Source organism: Mustelus asterias, chromosome 15, assembly GCF_964213995.1.
Source record: "Mustelus asterias chromosome 15, sMusAst1.hap1.1, whole genome shotgun sequence".
NCBI lineage: Eukaryota > Metazoa > Chordata > Chondrichthyes > Carcharhiniformes > Triakidae > Mustelus > Mustelus asterias.
Window position 1 is genome coordinate 16,509,359 of NC_135815.1, and position 15,623 is coordinate 16,524,981.

At 47.2% G+C, this 15,623-nt stretch overlaps 1 protein-coding gene across 4 annotated transcripts in view; it reads right to left on the reverse strand.

The window, feature by feature from the left end:
* Nucleotides 1-15,623, reverse strand: part of ltbp1 (latent transforming growth factor beta binding protein 1) — a 356,653-nt gene that overhangs the window by 308,756 nt on the left and 32,274 nt on the right. For all 4 annotated transcript variants that reach the window (XM_078229547.1, XM_078229548.1, XM_078229550.1 and 1 more), the window contains exon 3: nucleotides 13,976-14,258. In XM_078229547.1, the coding sequence (XP_078085673.1) occupies nucleotides 13,976-14,258 (283 nt within the window). The remainder of the gene's footprint in view (nucleotides 1-13,975; nucleotides 14,259-15,623) is intronic.

A 15,623-nucleotide genomic window follows, 5' to 3' on the forward strand; every position in this document is an offset into this window, starting at 1 on the left:
CGATTTGGATAACCTCAAGTCAACAGAGGGTAGAACATGGGAGATCAGCCAGGCGCACACCGGGATAGTGGAGTCTGAAAAGTAATCGAGACGTGAGTGCTGGTTTCAGCAAGAGATGACACGAGACAGTGACAAAGCCAGGCAATGATATGAAAGTAGAAAAGGGTAAGTGTTAATGACATCATGAACATGAGGATGGAAGCTCACCTTGGGATCAAGTGTGACTCCGAGGTTGCAAACCATGGTGTGATGGAATACTCCCCACTTGCCTGGATGGTGCAGCTCCAATAACATTCAAGAAGCTCGACACCATCCAGGACAAATCAACCCGCTTGATTGGCACCACATCTACAAACATCCACTTCCTCCACCACTGACGCAGCAGTGTACAATCTACAAGATGCACTGCAGCAATTCACCAAAGATCCATAGACATAGAAACATAGAAACCCTACAGTGCAGAAAGAGGCCATTTGGCCCATCGAGTCTGCACCGACCACAATCCCACCCAGGCCCTACTCCCTTATCCCTACATTTTTACCCGCTAATCCCTCTAACCTACGCATCTAAGGACACAAAGGGGCAATTTTAGCATGGCCAATCAACCTAACCCGCACATCTTTGGACAGCACCTTCCAAACCCACGACCACTTCCATCTAGAAGGACAAGGGCAGCAGATAAATGGGAACACCACCACCTGCAAGTTCCCCTCCAAGCCACTCACCATCCTGACTTGGAAATATATCGGCCGTTCCTTTGCAGTCGCTGGGTCAAAATCCTGGAATTCCCTCCCTAACGGCATTGTGGGTCAACGGCGGGGAGTAGTGGGGGGTCAGCAGCGTTTAGGCGAAAACTAACACCGCAACTTCAGATGACATCGCTGAAGGGCAGATGTAGATGAGAAATGGAAAGGGGCCATGGATAGAGCCTGGGAGACGCCAGAGGTAACCAAGGTAACAGAGGTAACTATGTACACAGAAATTGCTGGACAAAAATGGAAGAGCTATCGGATAGTCACATGATAGTCACATGATACAACAATAACAGACAATCTTCATCAATCAATCTACAACTGACCAGCCACGAGGTCAGGATAAGCCTCAGTGGTGGAAACCATTGCCTCGAAATCACTGGCCCCACCACAGATGTTGCACTGATCACACATCTGGCCTCAATCACTCATATTGTTACTTGTTTCTCTTTCTGCACCTAGTGGTTTGAGAGGCGGATTGTCATCTGTTCCCACAGTGAGGGCTAGTCCTGGGACAGAGGCCTGTAGCTTGAGGAGCGCCAATCAAACATGGCTGACCAGGAGCCATTCCCATTCTTACCGTCTGCCATTGGAATGCGATAGAAGGATTTCGCCACTTCATGAACCCGCTTTCCTTGCTCCTCAAGTCCCAGGTGGGACTCGAAGCCGGAGCTTCTCTCTCAGAGGCAGGGACGCTGACCCACTGCGCCACAAGACCTCCGGTTACTCATATACTGTACTCCAAAACATTATTTTCTGAAAGAAATCTCAATTGCTTTGGAATGAATCAATTTTATCAACTTCTATCATCTCCCGAGGAAGCTTGTTTCATGAAATGACCATTTACCAGCGAAATGACTTTGCAGATAAGCTTTGCACCTACCCTGTACATCCCCGCCATCCCCTTTTCAAGTTCAACTTGGGCCTTCTGGCATTGTTCTGGATAAGGTGGAACAGCTTGTTGTGATTTAGATTATCTCATCCTTTTAGAATCCTAAAAACAGCATGTCACCTCTCAATCTTCCCTTTTACAGCAGGAACTTGTCCAAATGACGTAATCATTCATTATAGTCCAAATCCTCCTTCCTTTCAACCATCTGGTTGCTGCCTTCTGTGTTCTTTCAAGCTAAAATATTCTTTTTGTACTGGGGCACCCAGTATTCTAAGTGCAGTCACCCCGCTGACAGTTGCCTCACTATTTGGGCACAATCTTGACCTCTAAATACATCAAAACAGCTATACCCCACAAGGGGAGGCTCCGAGATGACAAACACGTTTTGTTTTCAGTGGCAGAGCCAACCCTGTGGAGGTGGCGATCTTCTGCTTTACCTGTCCAGAAGAACGAGGGAAGGTGATGGCCTAGTGGTATTATCGCTAGACTATTAATCCAGAAACTCAGCTGAGGTTCTGAGGACCCGGGTCCGAATCCCACCACGGCAGATGGTGAGATTTGAATTCAATAAATATATGGAATTAAGAATCTACTGATGACCACGAAACCATTGTCGATTGTCGAAAAAACCTATCTGGTTCACTAATGTACTTTAGGAAAGGAAATCTGCTGTCCTTACCTGGTCTGGCCTACATGTGACTCCAGAGCTACAGCAATGTGGTTGACTCTTAACTGCCCTCTGATGCGCGATTGATTCACACGGGAGGCTAGGACGTACCCGGGAATAAAGGCTTTTATTCACAACAAGATTGGAGCACACTACTTAACAATACTATCCCAGACAAAGGGCTACTAGGAAGTAGCAGTGACCTTTATACTCCTGTAAGAAGGCGGAGCCGAACGGAGTGTACCACATAAACAATGATAACAGGTGGAACACCCCAACCCTAACCCCAACAGTAACAAGAGTAACATATGTACAAGTACCCATAGTGGTAACCATCTATGGTTCACCACACCCTCTGAACAAGGCAACTAGGGATGGGCAATAAATGCTGGCCAGCCAGCGATGTTCATGTCCCACGAATGAATCAAAAAAAAGGTGTAACCGCCACCTTGCTCCTCGAGCTGGCCTTCCCGTGCCCGTCGGGTCTCACTTAGGCTAGCAATGTCAAAGTTGGACAAAGACAGCAGTTCGCTGTTCCGGCCTGTTGCTTTTGGAGTTGTCCATGCATGTCCTGACGTTCCAGGTCCCGAACTTCATTTCAAGGGGTGGAAGATGCCCGTTCCAGAGCTATTTAACATGGGATGTCCATTGCACACCAGCTGCCACATGGGTTTGATGGAGCAAGGCCTTGGTCCAATGACAAGGGGGTCCAAGACAACTGGAGACCAGGATCCACCATATGGGCCTAGGTCATACAAGCACACATACTCTCACTGCCCTCCTTTCTCCTTCCCACAAGACCTCTCTCCCTGGGATTCATAAAGTTAGGATGGCCTCAGGAGGATGGCACTGGCCTCTCAGTGTGAATGGCCTGCTGATGCTTCTTTTTAATTCATTCGTGGGACATGGGCGTTACTGGCTGGACAGCATTTATTGCCCATCCCTAGTTGCCCTTGTTCAGAGGGTAGTTGGGAGTCAACCACATTGCTGTGGCTCTGGAGTCACATGTAGACCAGACCAAGTAAGGACAGCAGATTTCCTTCCCTAAAAGGACATTAGTGAACCAGATGGGCTTTTCTGACAATCGACAATGGTTTCATGGTCATCAGTAGATTCTTAATTCCAGATATTTTTTATTGCATTCAAATTCCACCATCTGCCGTGGTGGGATTTGAACCCAGGTCCCCAGAACATTAGCTGAGTTTCTGGATTAATTGTTTAGCTGTAATACTACTTGGTTGTCGCCTCCCCATCTCAAACGGTGAATGGAAAATTCCTCCCTATGTTTCAAAAAGTACTTGATTGACGGAGAATGTGATGGAATACTCCCCACTTGACTGGATGAGTGCAGCTCCAACAACACCCAAGAAGCTCAACACCATCCAGGACAAAGCAGCCCCGCTTGATTGGCACCACATCCACTCCCTCCACCACCGACGCTCAGTAGCAGCAGCATGTACTATGTATAAGATGCACTGCAGCAATTCACCAAAGATCCCTAGACAGCACCTTCCAAACCCACAACCATCTAGAAGGGCAGCAGATACATGGGAACACCGCCGCTTACAAGTTCTCCTCCAAGCCACTCACCGTCCTGACTTGGAAATGTATCGCCATTCGTACGCAGGTCACTGGGTCAAAATCCTGGAATTCCCTCCCTAACAGCATTGTGGGTCAACCCACAGCACATGGACTGCAGCGATTCAAGAAGGCAGCTCACCACCACCTTCTCAAGGGCAACTAGGGATGGGCAATAAATGCTGGCCCAGCCAGCGATGCCCATGTCCCACGAATGAATAAAAAAAAAAAGAAGTGCTAAGGGATGTGCTGAGGTTGTGAAAGGCACTATATAAATGCAAACCCTTCTTCTCTTCCCAAGACTTGGCAAGGCACGTTCCACTCGAAGTCCACCTTCTGCCAAGAGAACCCCAGGCACAGGGAAGACTTGGTTAAAGAAACGGACACCTTCGCATTCACTTCAACTGAGGCAAAGATGTTAAGTGCACGCTTTGTCTAGATTAGAATTTCAATGAGGACGTGTTGGGGGGGGCGGGAGGTAAGGATGTTGGGGAAGGCTAGAACAAATTCACTTATTAGACTCTGAGCTTTGAGCTGTTGAAATTTCACTATAATTGGACTTATTTTGCCACATTGTTTGCATTATGGCACACCCATTACCATGGCACGGTCCCAACTACTGTACAGCATGTCGATTGCTTTAGGAATTGGAAGGATTTTGACAACAGTTCAGGGGACTGGGTTTCATGCTTTGCATAGTTACCATAATTGCAGCACTGTAGCTAGATTCCTGCCACGAGCGCCTTGCCCAGACTGGCTTGTGTCTGCCCTGCAATTGGGACATTCAGTAGAACCTGAACAGCACACTAGATTTTCCACATCAGCAGAATTCTCGCATTTCTCCGGAGAAACAGGAAAATAGTCTTTCAACTTGCAAATCTTTCCCTCTTACTCTTTTCGCAATCCTGCAAGCTGGCAATGACAGACGCGCATTCCCAGAAATATTACAGCCATAGTGATGGGAAATGAATCGGATGGTGTTCTGTCTGGGACTGATGTGTCCAATGTCGTCATGTCACCGCCGGCAGATATCCCACCATGCGAGCTAAGCCAGCGAGCTGGTGAGATTCCACCAGAAAACCTCCGATTAGGTTTTCTTTTCAATCACAGCCGTGCTTTTGGTAAAGGAAGAAAGGTTGGAATTTTTGCAGAGTTTCTCACACCCACCGGACATCTCCAAGCACTTTACTGCCAATTAAATATTTCAGGAAGTGTGGTAACACTTCTAGTGTAGGGGAAGAAAAATAAACCTAACTTGTATTTGCTGTCACGGTGGCACAGTGGTTAGCACTGCTGCCTCACAGCGCCAGGGACCCAGGTTCAATTCCCGGCTTGGGTCACTGTCTGTGCGGAGTCTGCACGTTCTCCCCGTGTCTGCGTGGGGTTTCCTCCGGGTGCTCCAGTTTCCTCCCATGGTCCAAAGATGTGGGGGTTAGGTTGATTGGCCATGCTAAATTGCCCCTTAGTGTCAGGGGGACTAGCAGGGGAAATACGTGGGGTCACGGGGACGGGGCCTGTGTACGATTGTTGTCAGTGCAGGCTCGATGGGCTGAATGGCCTCCTTCTGCACTGTAGGGATTCAATGATTCTCTTTTGGGACACCCAGAGTTTCTGGAAAGCCACTCTATGAATGCAAGTCTTGCCTTTCTCCCTTCCGCCCCCACTCCCTGCATCCTGTGCAGTGCTCAATCCCTGACTGCGGATCACAGCTCAGCTCAAACGGTCATTACTGGCAATGAAAGAGAATTTGTACAACAGCTTCGTTTTTCCATTCTTCCCAGAGGAAGCATTTTGGACACAAAGCATCTCCCACAGAACGCAGTGCCGAGAAACCAAACTCTACTGATCTCACATCACCCAGACAACTGTCCAAAAATCAGACATGTAGGAAAACAATATAATCAATTCCTTTGTTAACTTTTGCTGCTGAAGATTTACACATAGTTTTCTTCACAGCAACTGCCCATGAAATTGCTGAGATATTGTCTGGGGGTGTGGATTTCCAAGATTCACGGCACACATAAGCTAGGAGTGGCACGGTGGCGCAGTGGTTAGCGTTGCTGCCTCACAGCACCAGGGACCCAGGTTCGATTCCGACCTCAGGTGACTCTCTGTGTGGAGTTTGCACGTTCTCCCCGTGTCTGCATGGGGTTTCCTCCGGGTGCTCCGGTTTCCTCCCACAGTCCAAAGATGTGCGGGTTAGGTTGATTGGCTGCGCTAAATTGCCCCTTAGTGTGAGGGGGATTAGCAGGGGAAATGTGTGGGGTTACGGGAATAGGACCTGTGTGGGACTGTGATCGGTACAAACTTGATGGGCCAGATGGCCTCCTTCTGTACTGTAGGGATTCTAGGATTCTATGATATAAGCTGCAGTTAAGACCAGCAATCATCAAGACCTCCTTGACCTGGAGGACTTCAATCCGAAATGTGCAATTCCAAACTTATGCAGTTTTCTCAAATTGTTACGCTTAATAATTGTGCTATACTATGTTAGTTCGCTCCATTGCCACCAGCAAATAGGGCGCCACGGTGGCACAGTGGTTAGCAATGCTGCCTCACAGTGCAAGGGACCCAGGTTCGATTCCCAGCTGGTTGACTGTGCGGAGTTTGCACGTTCTCCCCGTGTCTGCGTGGGTTTCCTCCGGGTGCTCCGGTTTCCTCCCACAGTCCGAAAGACGTGTCGGTTAGGTGCACTGGCCGTGCTAAATTCTCCCTCAATGTCCCCGAACAGGCGCTGGAGTGTGGCGACTAGGGGGAATGTTCACGGTAACTACATTGCTGTGAAAGCCTACTTGTGACAAGTAATCAAATATTCCAAAAACTCATTTAGGTTCATTTGGAGAAGCCTTGCCATTTGCCCAAACGTTAGGCCACGTCCAATTTCCCCTTAATGTCAGGGAGATTAGCAGGGTAAATACGTGTGGTTACGGGATAGGGCCTTGGTGGAATTATTGTCAGTGTAGAGTCGATGGGCCGAATGGCCTCTTTCTGTACTGTAGGGATTCTGTGATTTCAATTATTACATTTAACCCTGTTATGGCCATGATGATCTTATTGGTTAAATACAATAGGGGAGGGTTGGGTAGATTGGATAGATAAAAAATAAAGTTACCATCGGTCCAGATAACCATGGGCTGGTGGGGATTTAACCTGAAGATCACCACACCTCAGGCGAGAGGCAATATTGAAATGACGGGGCCTTCATGACTAACCTCAACCGATACGGGAATTGAACCCACACTGCTGGCGTTGCTCTGCATCACTAACCAGCTATCCAACCAAATAAGCTAAACCAACCACCGACGTCATAGATATACCGTATTGCTTATAATTTTTGGCCACTTTTTTCTAAATTTCCTCAGTGAAATACCTTGTCCCAGTGACCATTGCTCACATTTTTGAGTTTTGACAGAGAGTGCTAAACTGTCTATCAGTTATGAAGCCCAATTCCATTCGCACTCAGTATTCACACACATGTACCTCCACCAGAGGTTACTCAATAGCAACCAAGACTAGAAATTCTTATCAGATTTCTCCCTCTCGATTATGTTGTCCATAGTTTATAGAATTCCAACTGTGCAGAAGGAGGCCATTCAGCCCTTCAAGTCTGCACTGACTCTCCGAAAGAGCATCTTACCCAGACCCACCTCCTCGCACATTTTTACCATGGCTAATCCCTCTAAACAACACATCTTGGGACATTAAGGAGCAATTTAGCATGACCAATCCACTTAACCTGCACATCTTTTTGACTGTGGGGAGAAACCAAAGTATCTGGAGGAAACCCACGCAGACACGAGGAGACTCCACACAGTGACCCAAGCCGGGAATCGAACCCGGGTCCCTGGCGCTGTGAAGCAGCAGTGCTAACCATTGGGCCACCATGCCGCCCTATCAATTCAAGCATTCCTGTTGATTCTCTCAGCAGTCTGGCATCTGAACTGGTGTGGTTCGGAAGTGAAGACTTTGGGTGGGATTCTCCGATCTCACCCGCGACTGGGATTCTCCGGTTCTGCTGCAGTGGACGGGAGTTTTGGCTGAGGGACAAATTCCCTGTTCTCACTGGTAGTGGCGGCAGGGCGAACGAGATCGGAGAATCCCGGCCTTTATCTCCGAGACATCAAGGACGTCCTGAAATTTTCCCAGATTTTTGGTTCAGGAAGTCTGCAAGAAACCCCCAAGTTCTCTCTTCGAAGACAAGTTTTCTTGGCAATATGGTTATTCATCTCCTTCAGTAATTGAAACACATAACCAGGGAGCATTCAAAGCCATAAAAATTGTATGTGACCATTTGAAGGGAAATGAGTTCAACAGACCATCACACGTTGCAATGCCATCATCCTCTTAGAAATATTCACTGAAATGTTCAGGCGGTCTTGTGGCACAGTGGCCCTGTCTCTACCTCTGGACCAGGAGACCTGGATTCAAGTCCAACTGGCACGGGCATTCGGCCTCTGATATTCGGGTAAGCGTACTCCAAGGCGGCCTTCGCGACACACGACAGCGCAGAGTCGCTGAGCAGAAACTGATAGCCAAGTTCCGCACACACAAGGACGGCCTCAACCGGGATATTGGGTTCATGTCACACTATTTGTAACTCCCACAGTTGCGTGGACCTGCAGAGTTTCACTGGCTGTCTTGTCTGGAGACAATACACATCTTTTTAGCCTGTCTTGATGCTCTCTCCACTCCCATTGTTTTGTTTCTTAAAGACTTGATTAGTTGTAAGTATTCGCATTCCAACCATTATTCATGTAAATTGAGTCTGTGTCTTTATAAGTTCTGTTTGTGAACAGAATTCCCACTCACCTGAAGAAGGGGCTTAGAGCTTCGAAAGCTTGTGTGGCTTTTGCTACCAAATAAACCTGTTGGACTTTAACCTGGTGTTGTTAAACTTCTTACTGTGTTCAAGTCCAACACCAGGACTTGTTGGCCACAGGAAAGAACATTCATGGTTCAATGGGCCGATAATCAGCTCAGGAATCCTTCCACCACTTCCCCAACTATTCGCCAAAAGGAAAAAAGTGTGTGTGCAAAGATACATAGAAAATAGGAACAAGAGTAGGCCATTCGGCCCTTCGAGCCTGCTCCGCCATTGACTTTGATCATGACTGATCATCAAATTCAATACCCTGATCTCTCCTTCCCCCCATATCCCTTGATCCCTTTAGTCCCAAGAGCAATATCGAATTTCTTTTTGAAATCCCAGAACATTTTGGCCTCAACTACTTTCTGTGGTCATGAATTCCACACATTCACCACTCTCAGGGTGAAGAAATTTTTCCTCACCTCAGTCCTAAAAGGTTTAGCCCTTATCCTCAAACTATGACCCCTAGTTCTGGACTCCCTCACCATTAGGAACATTCTTTCTGAATGCCTAATCCTGTTAGAAGACACACTTAAAAAACCAAAATGTCTTGCCTTTTGCTAGGATAAGACATCAAATATTTTTTTAAATGGACTATTGTGTCTAAAAGGTTTTTAAACAGGAATTTCTCGTCTTCGCCAAATTCTCCGTACTCGCTTGCAGCAGTGGCAGGGCGTGAATGACCAGAAAATACCGGTCGTGGTCTCTTTGCCAGCTTCCTCTCCCATTCTGACATGCCTATTGAAGTCTCTCAGGTCACCTTTTTACACGATAAACCAGTCTAAAACAGCCATTAGGCGTTAGCTATTGAATTAAAAGCCCGAGTTAGGCTCCCGGAGCGAGCTTCCAGTATATACTTCGGATAATTGCTCCCTAGAAAATTGCATCTCACAAGAGGCAACCCAGCCAAATACAGCACAATATCCGCATTGAAAGAAAGGGGGAAAGAATCAGTCAAAATCAGATACACAGAAAGCAAGTCACATCGCTTTGCTTTTCTTAATGATGCATCAGCAATACTTTCCAGTGTGTGTCATCCATGAAACATGTTTTGCTAACCGCACTCATCTGTTTCATGGTGGCAGAGAAAACATGAGAGATTTTTTTTTTTTAAGTCCTTGGTGGGTTGAAACCACAAGACCTCAAAAGGATGTGCTGTACCAGTGTAAGAACACTTCCTCGATGTAATGGGGAATCAAACTGAAATCTTCTAAAGCAACAGAAACTTTGAACAACGTCTGCGGTAATTTAAACAGATACTCAGCGGGCAAGCCTGTCAGCAGCGTAAAATAATGTCTTAGAAACCAGGGCAGCACAGCATAGTGACTTCATTATCTACAAGACATTCCCATCATTGTTGTCTACATTACAATCTTGTCTGGCAGTGCATTCCAGGCACTTACCACACTCTGTTAAAAATTTGCCTTTCGCATCTCCTTTAAACTTACCCCTTTTTACCTCAAATCTATGTCCCCTGACATTTCCACCCTGGGAAAAAGACTCTGACCATCCATTCTATCTGTGCCTCTCATTGAATGGCAGAAGAGGCTCGAGGGGCTGAATGGCCTCTTCCTCTTCCCATGCTTCTATAGTTGTAGCTGGAGAGTGGGACCGTGGAGAAAATCAGTCAGAAATCCCATTTCTGGTCACGATCCTGGTCAAACATTCAGGAGCTAGGGAGGAAGTTAAAAGAGTAGGACTTCAAGGGTAGTAATGTCTGGATGACTCTCAGTGGCCTGCATGAGGGGGAATAGAAATTGGAAGAGAGAGGGGGAATGTGGGGTTTGAGGCGTGATGCAGGAGAAAGCGCTTCATATCATTGGGCCATTGGAACCACTTCCAAGACTGGAGGCATCTGTTCAAAAGTGGCAAATTTGTACCTCAACAGGACCAATGTTCTCTCTCCTGGGATTGGGAAGGGTTTAAACTAACTTGACAGGGATATAGGCACCAGCATAGGACTAAGGAGCATAAAGGGGTAAGGTGCAAGAGAAAGAACTGTTATTAGATAGGAGCAGGTGAAGGAAGGCCATTAGGAATGCAAAGACAGAATTTTTACAGATGCACCATAGAAAGCATCCTTCCCGGTTGTATCACAGCTTGGTATGGCTCCTGCTCTGGCCAAGACTGCTCAAAACTACAAAGGGTTGTGAACGTGGCCCAGTCCATCACGCAAACCAGCCTCCCATCCATTGACTCTACCTACACTTCCCACTGCCTTGGAAAAGTAGCCAGCATAATCAAGGACCCCACGCACTCCAGGCTTATTCTCTTGCACCTTCTTTCTTCGGGAAAAGATACAAACATCTGAGGTCACTTACCAACCGATTCAAGAACAGCTTTTTCCCTGCTGCTGTCAAACTTGTGAATGGTCCATACTCACACTAAGTTGATCTTTGTCTACATCCTAGCTTTGACTGTAACACGACATTCCGCACCCTCTCATTTCCTTCTCCCCTATGTACTCTATGAACAGTATGCTCTGTCTGTATGGCACGCAAGAAACAATACTTTTCACTGTATCCCAATATATGTGACAATAATAAATTAAATCAAATCAAAATCAAATCTATGTAAATGCTGTATGGCGAATAAGCTGGATTGGCCATGCTAAATTGTCCCTTAGTGTCCAAAAGTTTAAGTTTTAAGTTTAAGTTTAATTATTAGTGTCACAAGTAGGCTTACATTAACACTGCAATGAAGTTACTGTGAAAATCCCCAAGTCGCCACACTCCGGTGCCTGTTAGGGTACACTGAGGGAGAATTTAGCACGGCCAATGCACCTAACCAGCACGTCTTTCGGACTGTGGGAGGAAACCGGAGCACCCGGAGGAAACCCGTGCAGACACAGGGAGAACGTGCAAACTCCACATAGACAGTGAGCCAAGCCAGGAATTGAACCCAGGTCCCTGCCGCTGTGAGGCAGTGCTGACCACTATGGATATGTAGGTTAGGTGGATTAGTCATGGTAAATGTGCGGGGTTATAGCGATTGGGTGGATATGTGGGCAGACAGGGCAAGGGCTGTGGCCCTGGATAAGATGCTCTTTCGGAAAGTCAGTGCAGACTCGATGGGCCGAATGGCCTCTTTTGGCACTGTATGGATTCTATGGTTCCCAGACAAAGAAAAGCTGTTTCCATTGGCAGGTGGTGCAAGAGTTGGGAGACACAGATTTAAGGGTTTGGGCAACAGATGCAACAGGATTGAAGGGAAGAAGATTTTTTGTGCAGCAAATGTTAACGAGCAAGAACTCACAATCCAAGAGGGTAGTGGAGACAATGATCACTTGAGAGAAATAAACTTATAGGATGACAGGGACATAGCAGGGAAATGATACTGATTGGTTGGTCTACAGAGAGAGTGTCATCGAGTCATAGAGGTTTACAGCTTGGAAACAGGTCCTTCGGCCCAACTTGTCCATGCCACCCTTTTGTTTTAAACCACGAAGCTAGTCCCAATTGTCGCCTTTGGCCCATATCCCTCTATACCCATCTTACCCATGTAACTGTCTAAATGCTTTTTAAAAGACAAAATTGTACCCGCCTCTACTATTGCCTCTGGCAGCTCGTTTCAGACACTCACCATCCTTTGTGTGAAAAAATTGCCCCTCTGGATCCTTTTGTATCTCTCCTATCTCACCTTAAACCTATGTCCTCTAGTTTTAGACTCCCCTAACTTTGGGAAAAGATGTTGACTATCTACCTTATCTGTGCTCCTCATTATTTTATAGACCTCTATAAGATCACCCCTCAGCCTCCTACACTCCAGAGAAAAAAGTCCCAGTCTATCCAGCCTCTCCTTATAACTCAAACCATCAAGTCCCGGTAGCATTCTCGTAAATCTTTTCTGCACCCCTTCTAGTTTAATGACATCCTTTCTATAGCAGGGTGACCAGAACTGAACACAGTATTCCAAGTGTGGCCTTACCAATGTCATGGTATGGCCTCGACGGACCGAATGGCCTCCTTCTGTGCCATAATAACTCTGTGATCCAGTGCAGGAAAGTGCAAGTGTGCGGACACTGAGGGATGGCAGGGACAGACTGTGATGACCCCCATAAACCAGCGAGTCTGCCCAGTGCGGGCAGGCTGCACAGTCACTGGAACTACACCCATTCTTTACAGGGAGAAAGGTTCCTCGGTTCCTCAAAAACGTCAGTAGGGTTTGAGAGTGTGAGAGGGGCTCTGTTCCAGCTTTGTGTATACTGCACAAAGCAGCCAAACAGTAAGCAGCGAGCATTTTCGTTGCTGCAATTTAAAAAAAAATCTCAAATTTCTTATTGGGCTTCAGAAACTAGTGGAAAACTGGGTTCAAAATCTGCAGAAAACCCCAAGTCTCTGACCCTGCGAGACTGTAGACTTGCATGAGAAGTGCTTTTCCCCATTGCTGACCAATCCTTGAGCTTTTATCAGTCATGCGCCCAGGAAGGTTGAATCACATCTAAAGAAGCAACTTCAAAGCAAGACAGAGTCAGATAGCTCCCTGTTCTCTGACAACACAACCCTGTCTGCAGACTGCACCCCGACTCATTACTCTCTCCTCACACCCCCCAAGTTGGTTCCAGGCCCTCCTCTTTGATCGACCTCAGGACTTCCCTGCCGTTTGATCACTGCCCTGCTGCAAACTAGTCCTCCCCCTCAGTCTCAGGTTGCCTCCGCTTGATCCCTGAGCAATGTTTAGGAAGATAAAAACAGCCAGGGTCAGGTCGGAATTTTGTTTACAGCACGACTTGCCTCTCCCTCCTCCCGCTTCTGAAATCCAAGGCAACGTTGAGATAACAGTTTAAATTTTTTTTTCACAATGTCAACATGGATCAATCATAGAATCCCTACAGTGCAGAAGGAGGCCATTCGGCCCATCGAGTCTGCACCGACCACAATTCCACCCAGGCCCTACCCCATATATTTGCCCTAACTAGTCCCTCTGACGCTAAGGGGCAATTTAGCATGGCCAATCCACCTAACCCACACATCTTTGGACTGTGGGAGGAAACTGGAGCACCCGGAGGAAACCCGCACAGACACGGGGAGAATGCGCAAACTCCACACAGACAGTGACCCAAGCTGGGGAATCAAACCCGGGTCCCTGGTACTGTGAGGCAGCAGTGCTAACCACTGTGCCACCGTGACACTCTGAATCCAGTGCTATTTCTTATCACAAGGTGTACCCAGTCAGGCTCCTGTTGATGCTTCATAAATCACAGTGAACACACGACTTACTGAGATTGCTGGGGTATCATCACGGAAGGTTTCTGCTTGACAGTCAAAGACATGTGACCTAGTGAGCTGATCTTCTGTGGAAGTTGCACCAATCTCTGTGTCAGGGTCTGTTGGGGCATCTGCTGAGGGATGGGCTGAGCTTGTGCCACAGTGTCTTGGTTGTTGGTGGAATGAGTGCTCGATGTCGTCTCCTCACAGACTTTGCCTTTGGTGCCTGGCTTACACACACAAAGCTGGGGCCGTAGGCACATCCCTCCATTCTGACACTGCGGGGTACAATTTGCTATAAGAGAACAAAAACATGCATTACTGACATTGAGTACAAGAGTTGGGAAATCATGTTGCAGCTATATAAAACCTTGATTAGGCCACATTTGGAGTATTGCGTGCAGTTCTGGTCGCCACACTACCAGAAGGATCTGGAAGCTTTGGAGGGAGTGCAAAGAAGGTTTAATTTACCGGCATGGTAGCACAGTGGCTAGCATTGCTGCTTCACAGCTCCAGGGACCTGGGTTCAATTCCCGGCTTGGGTCACTGTCTGTGTGGAGTTTGCACATTCTCCTCGTGTCTGCGTGGGTTTCCTCCGGGTGCTCCGGTTTCCTCCCACAGTCCAAAGATGTGCGAGTTAGGTTGATTGGCCATGCTAAAAATTGCCCCTTAGAGTGCTGAGATGTGTAGGTTTGAGGGATTAGCGGGTAAATATGTAGGGATATGGGGATAGGGTCTGGGTGGGATTGTGGTCGGTGCAGACTCGATGAGTCGAATGGCCTCCTTCTGCACTGTAGGGTTTCTATGATTTCTATGAAGGTTCATCAGGATGTTGCCTGGTGTCAAGTATGAGGAAAGGTTGGATAAACTAGGATTGTTTTCACTGGAAAGACGGAGGCTGAGGGGAGACTTGATAGAGGTCTACAAAATTAGAAGAGGCATAGACAGGATGGATAGTCAGAGAATTTTTCCCAGGATGGAATGTCAATGACAAGAGGGCACAGGTTTAAGGTGAGAGGGGGAAAGTTTACAGATGTGCGGGGGAGGTTTTTCACGCAGAGAGTGGTGGGTGCCTGGAACACGCTGCCAGAGGAGGTGGTGGAAGCAGGCACATTAGCAACGTTTAAGAGGCATCTGGATCGGTACATGAATAGGGAGGGAATAGAGGGATAGGGACCGAATAAGGGCAGAATGTTTTTTCTTTAGTTTAGTTAGGGCATCATGATCGGCACAGGTTTGAAGGGCCCAAGGGCCTGTTCCTGTGCTGTACTTTCCTTTATTCTTTGACATTGTTGACACACACACAAAAAAATCCCTGGTTATCCGGGAAAGTGACGGATAAAACACATGATGAATTCATTTTGCACCTCATAGAGCCATTGAGGTGAACTGTAGACAGATTGATTCTGGGATCAAGAGGCTGACGTATGAGGAGGGGTTAAATAGTTTGGGCTTATACTCACTGGAGTTTAGAAGGATGAGGGGGGATCTAATCAAGGTATATAAAATACTCAAAAGAATTGGTAAATCAAACGTGGGCCAAATGTTTCCCCTTGTGGGGCAATCTCGAACAAGAGGTCACAGGTATAGGCTGAGAGGCGGTAAATTTAAAACTGAGATGCGGAGGAACTACTTCCTGCAGAGAGTGGTGAACTTGTGG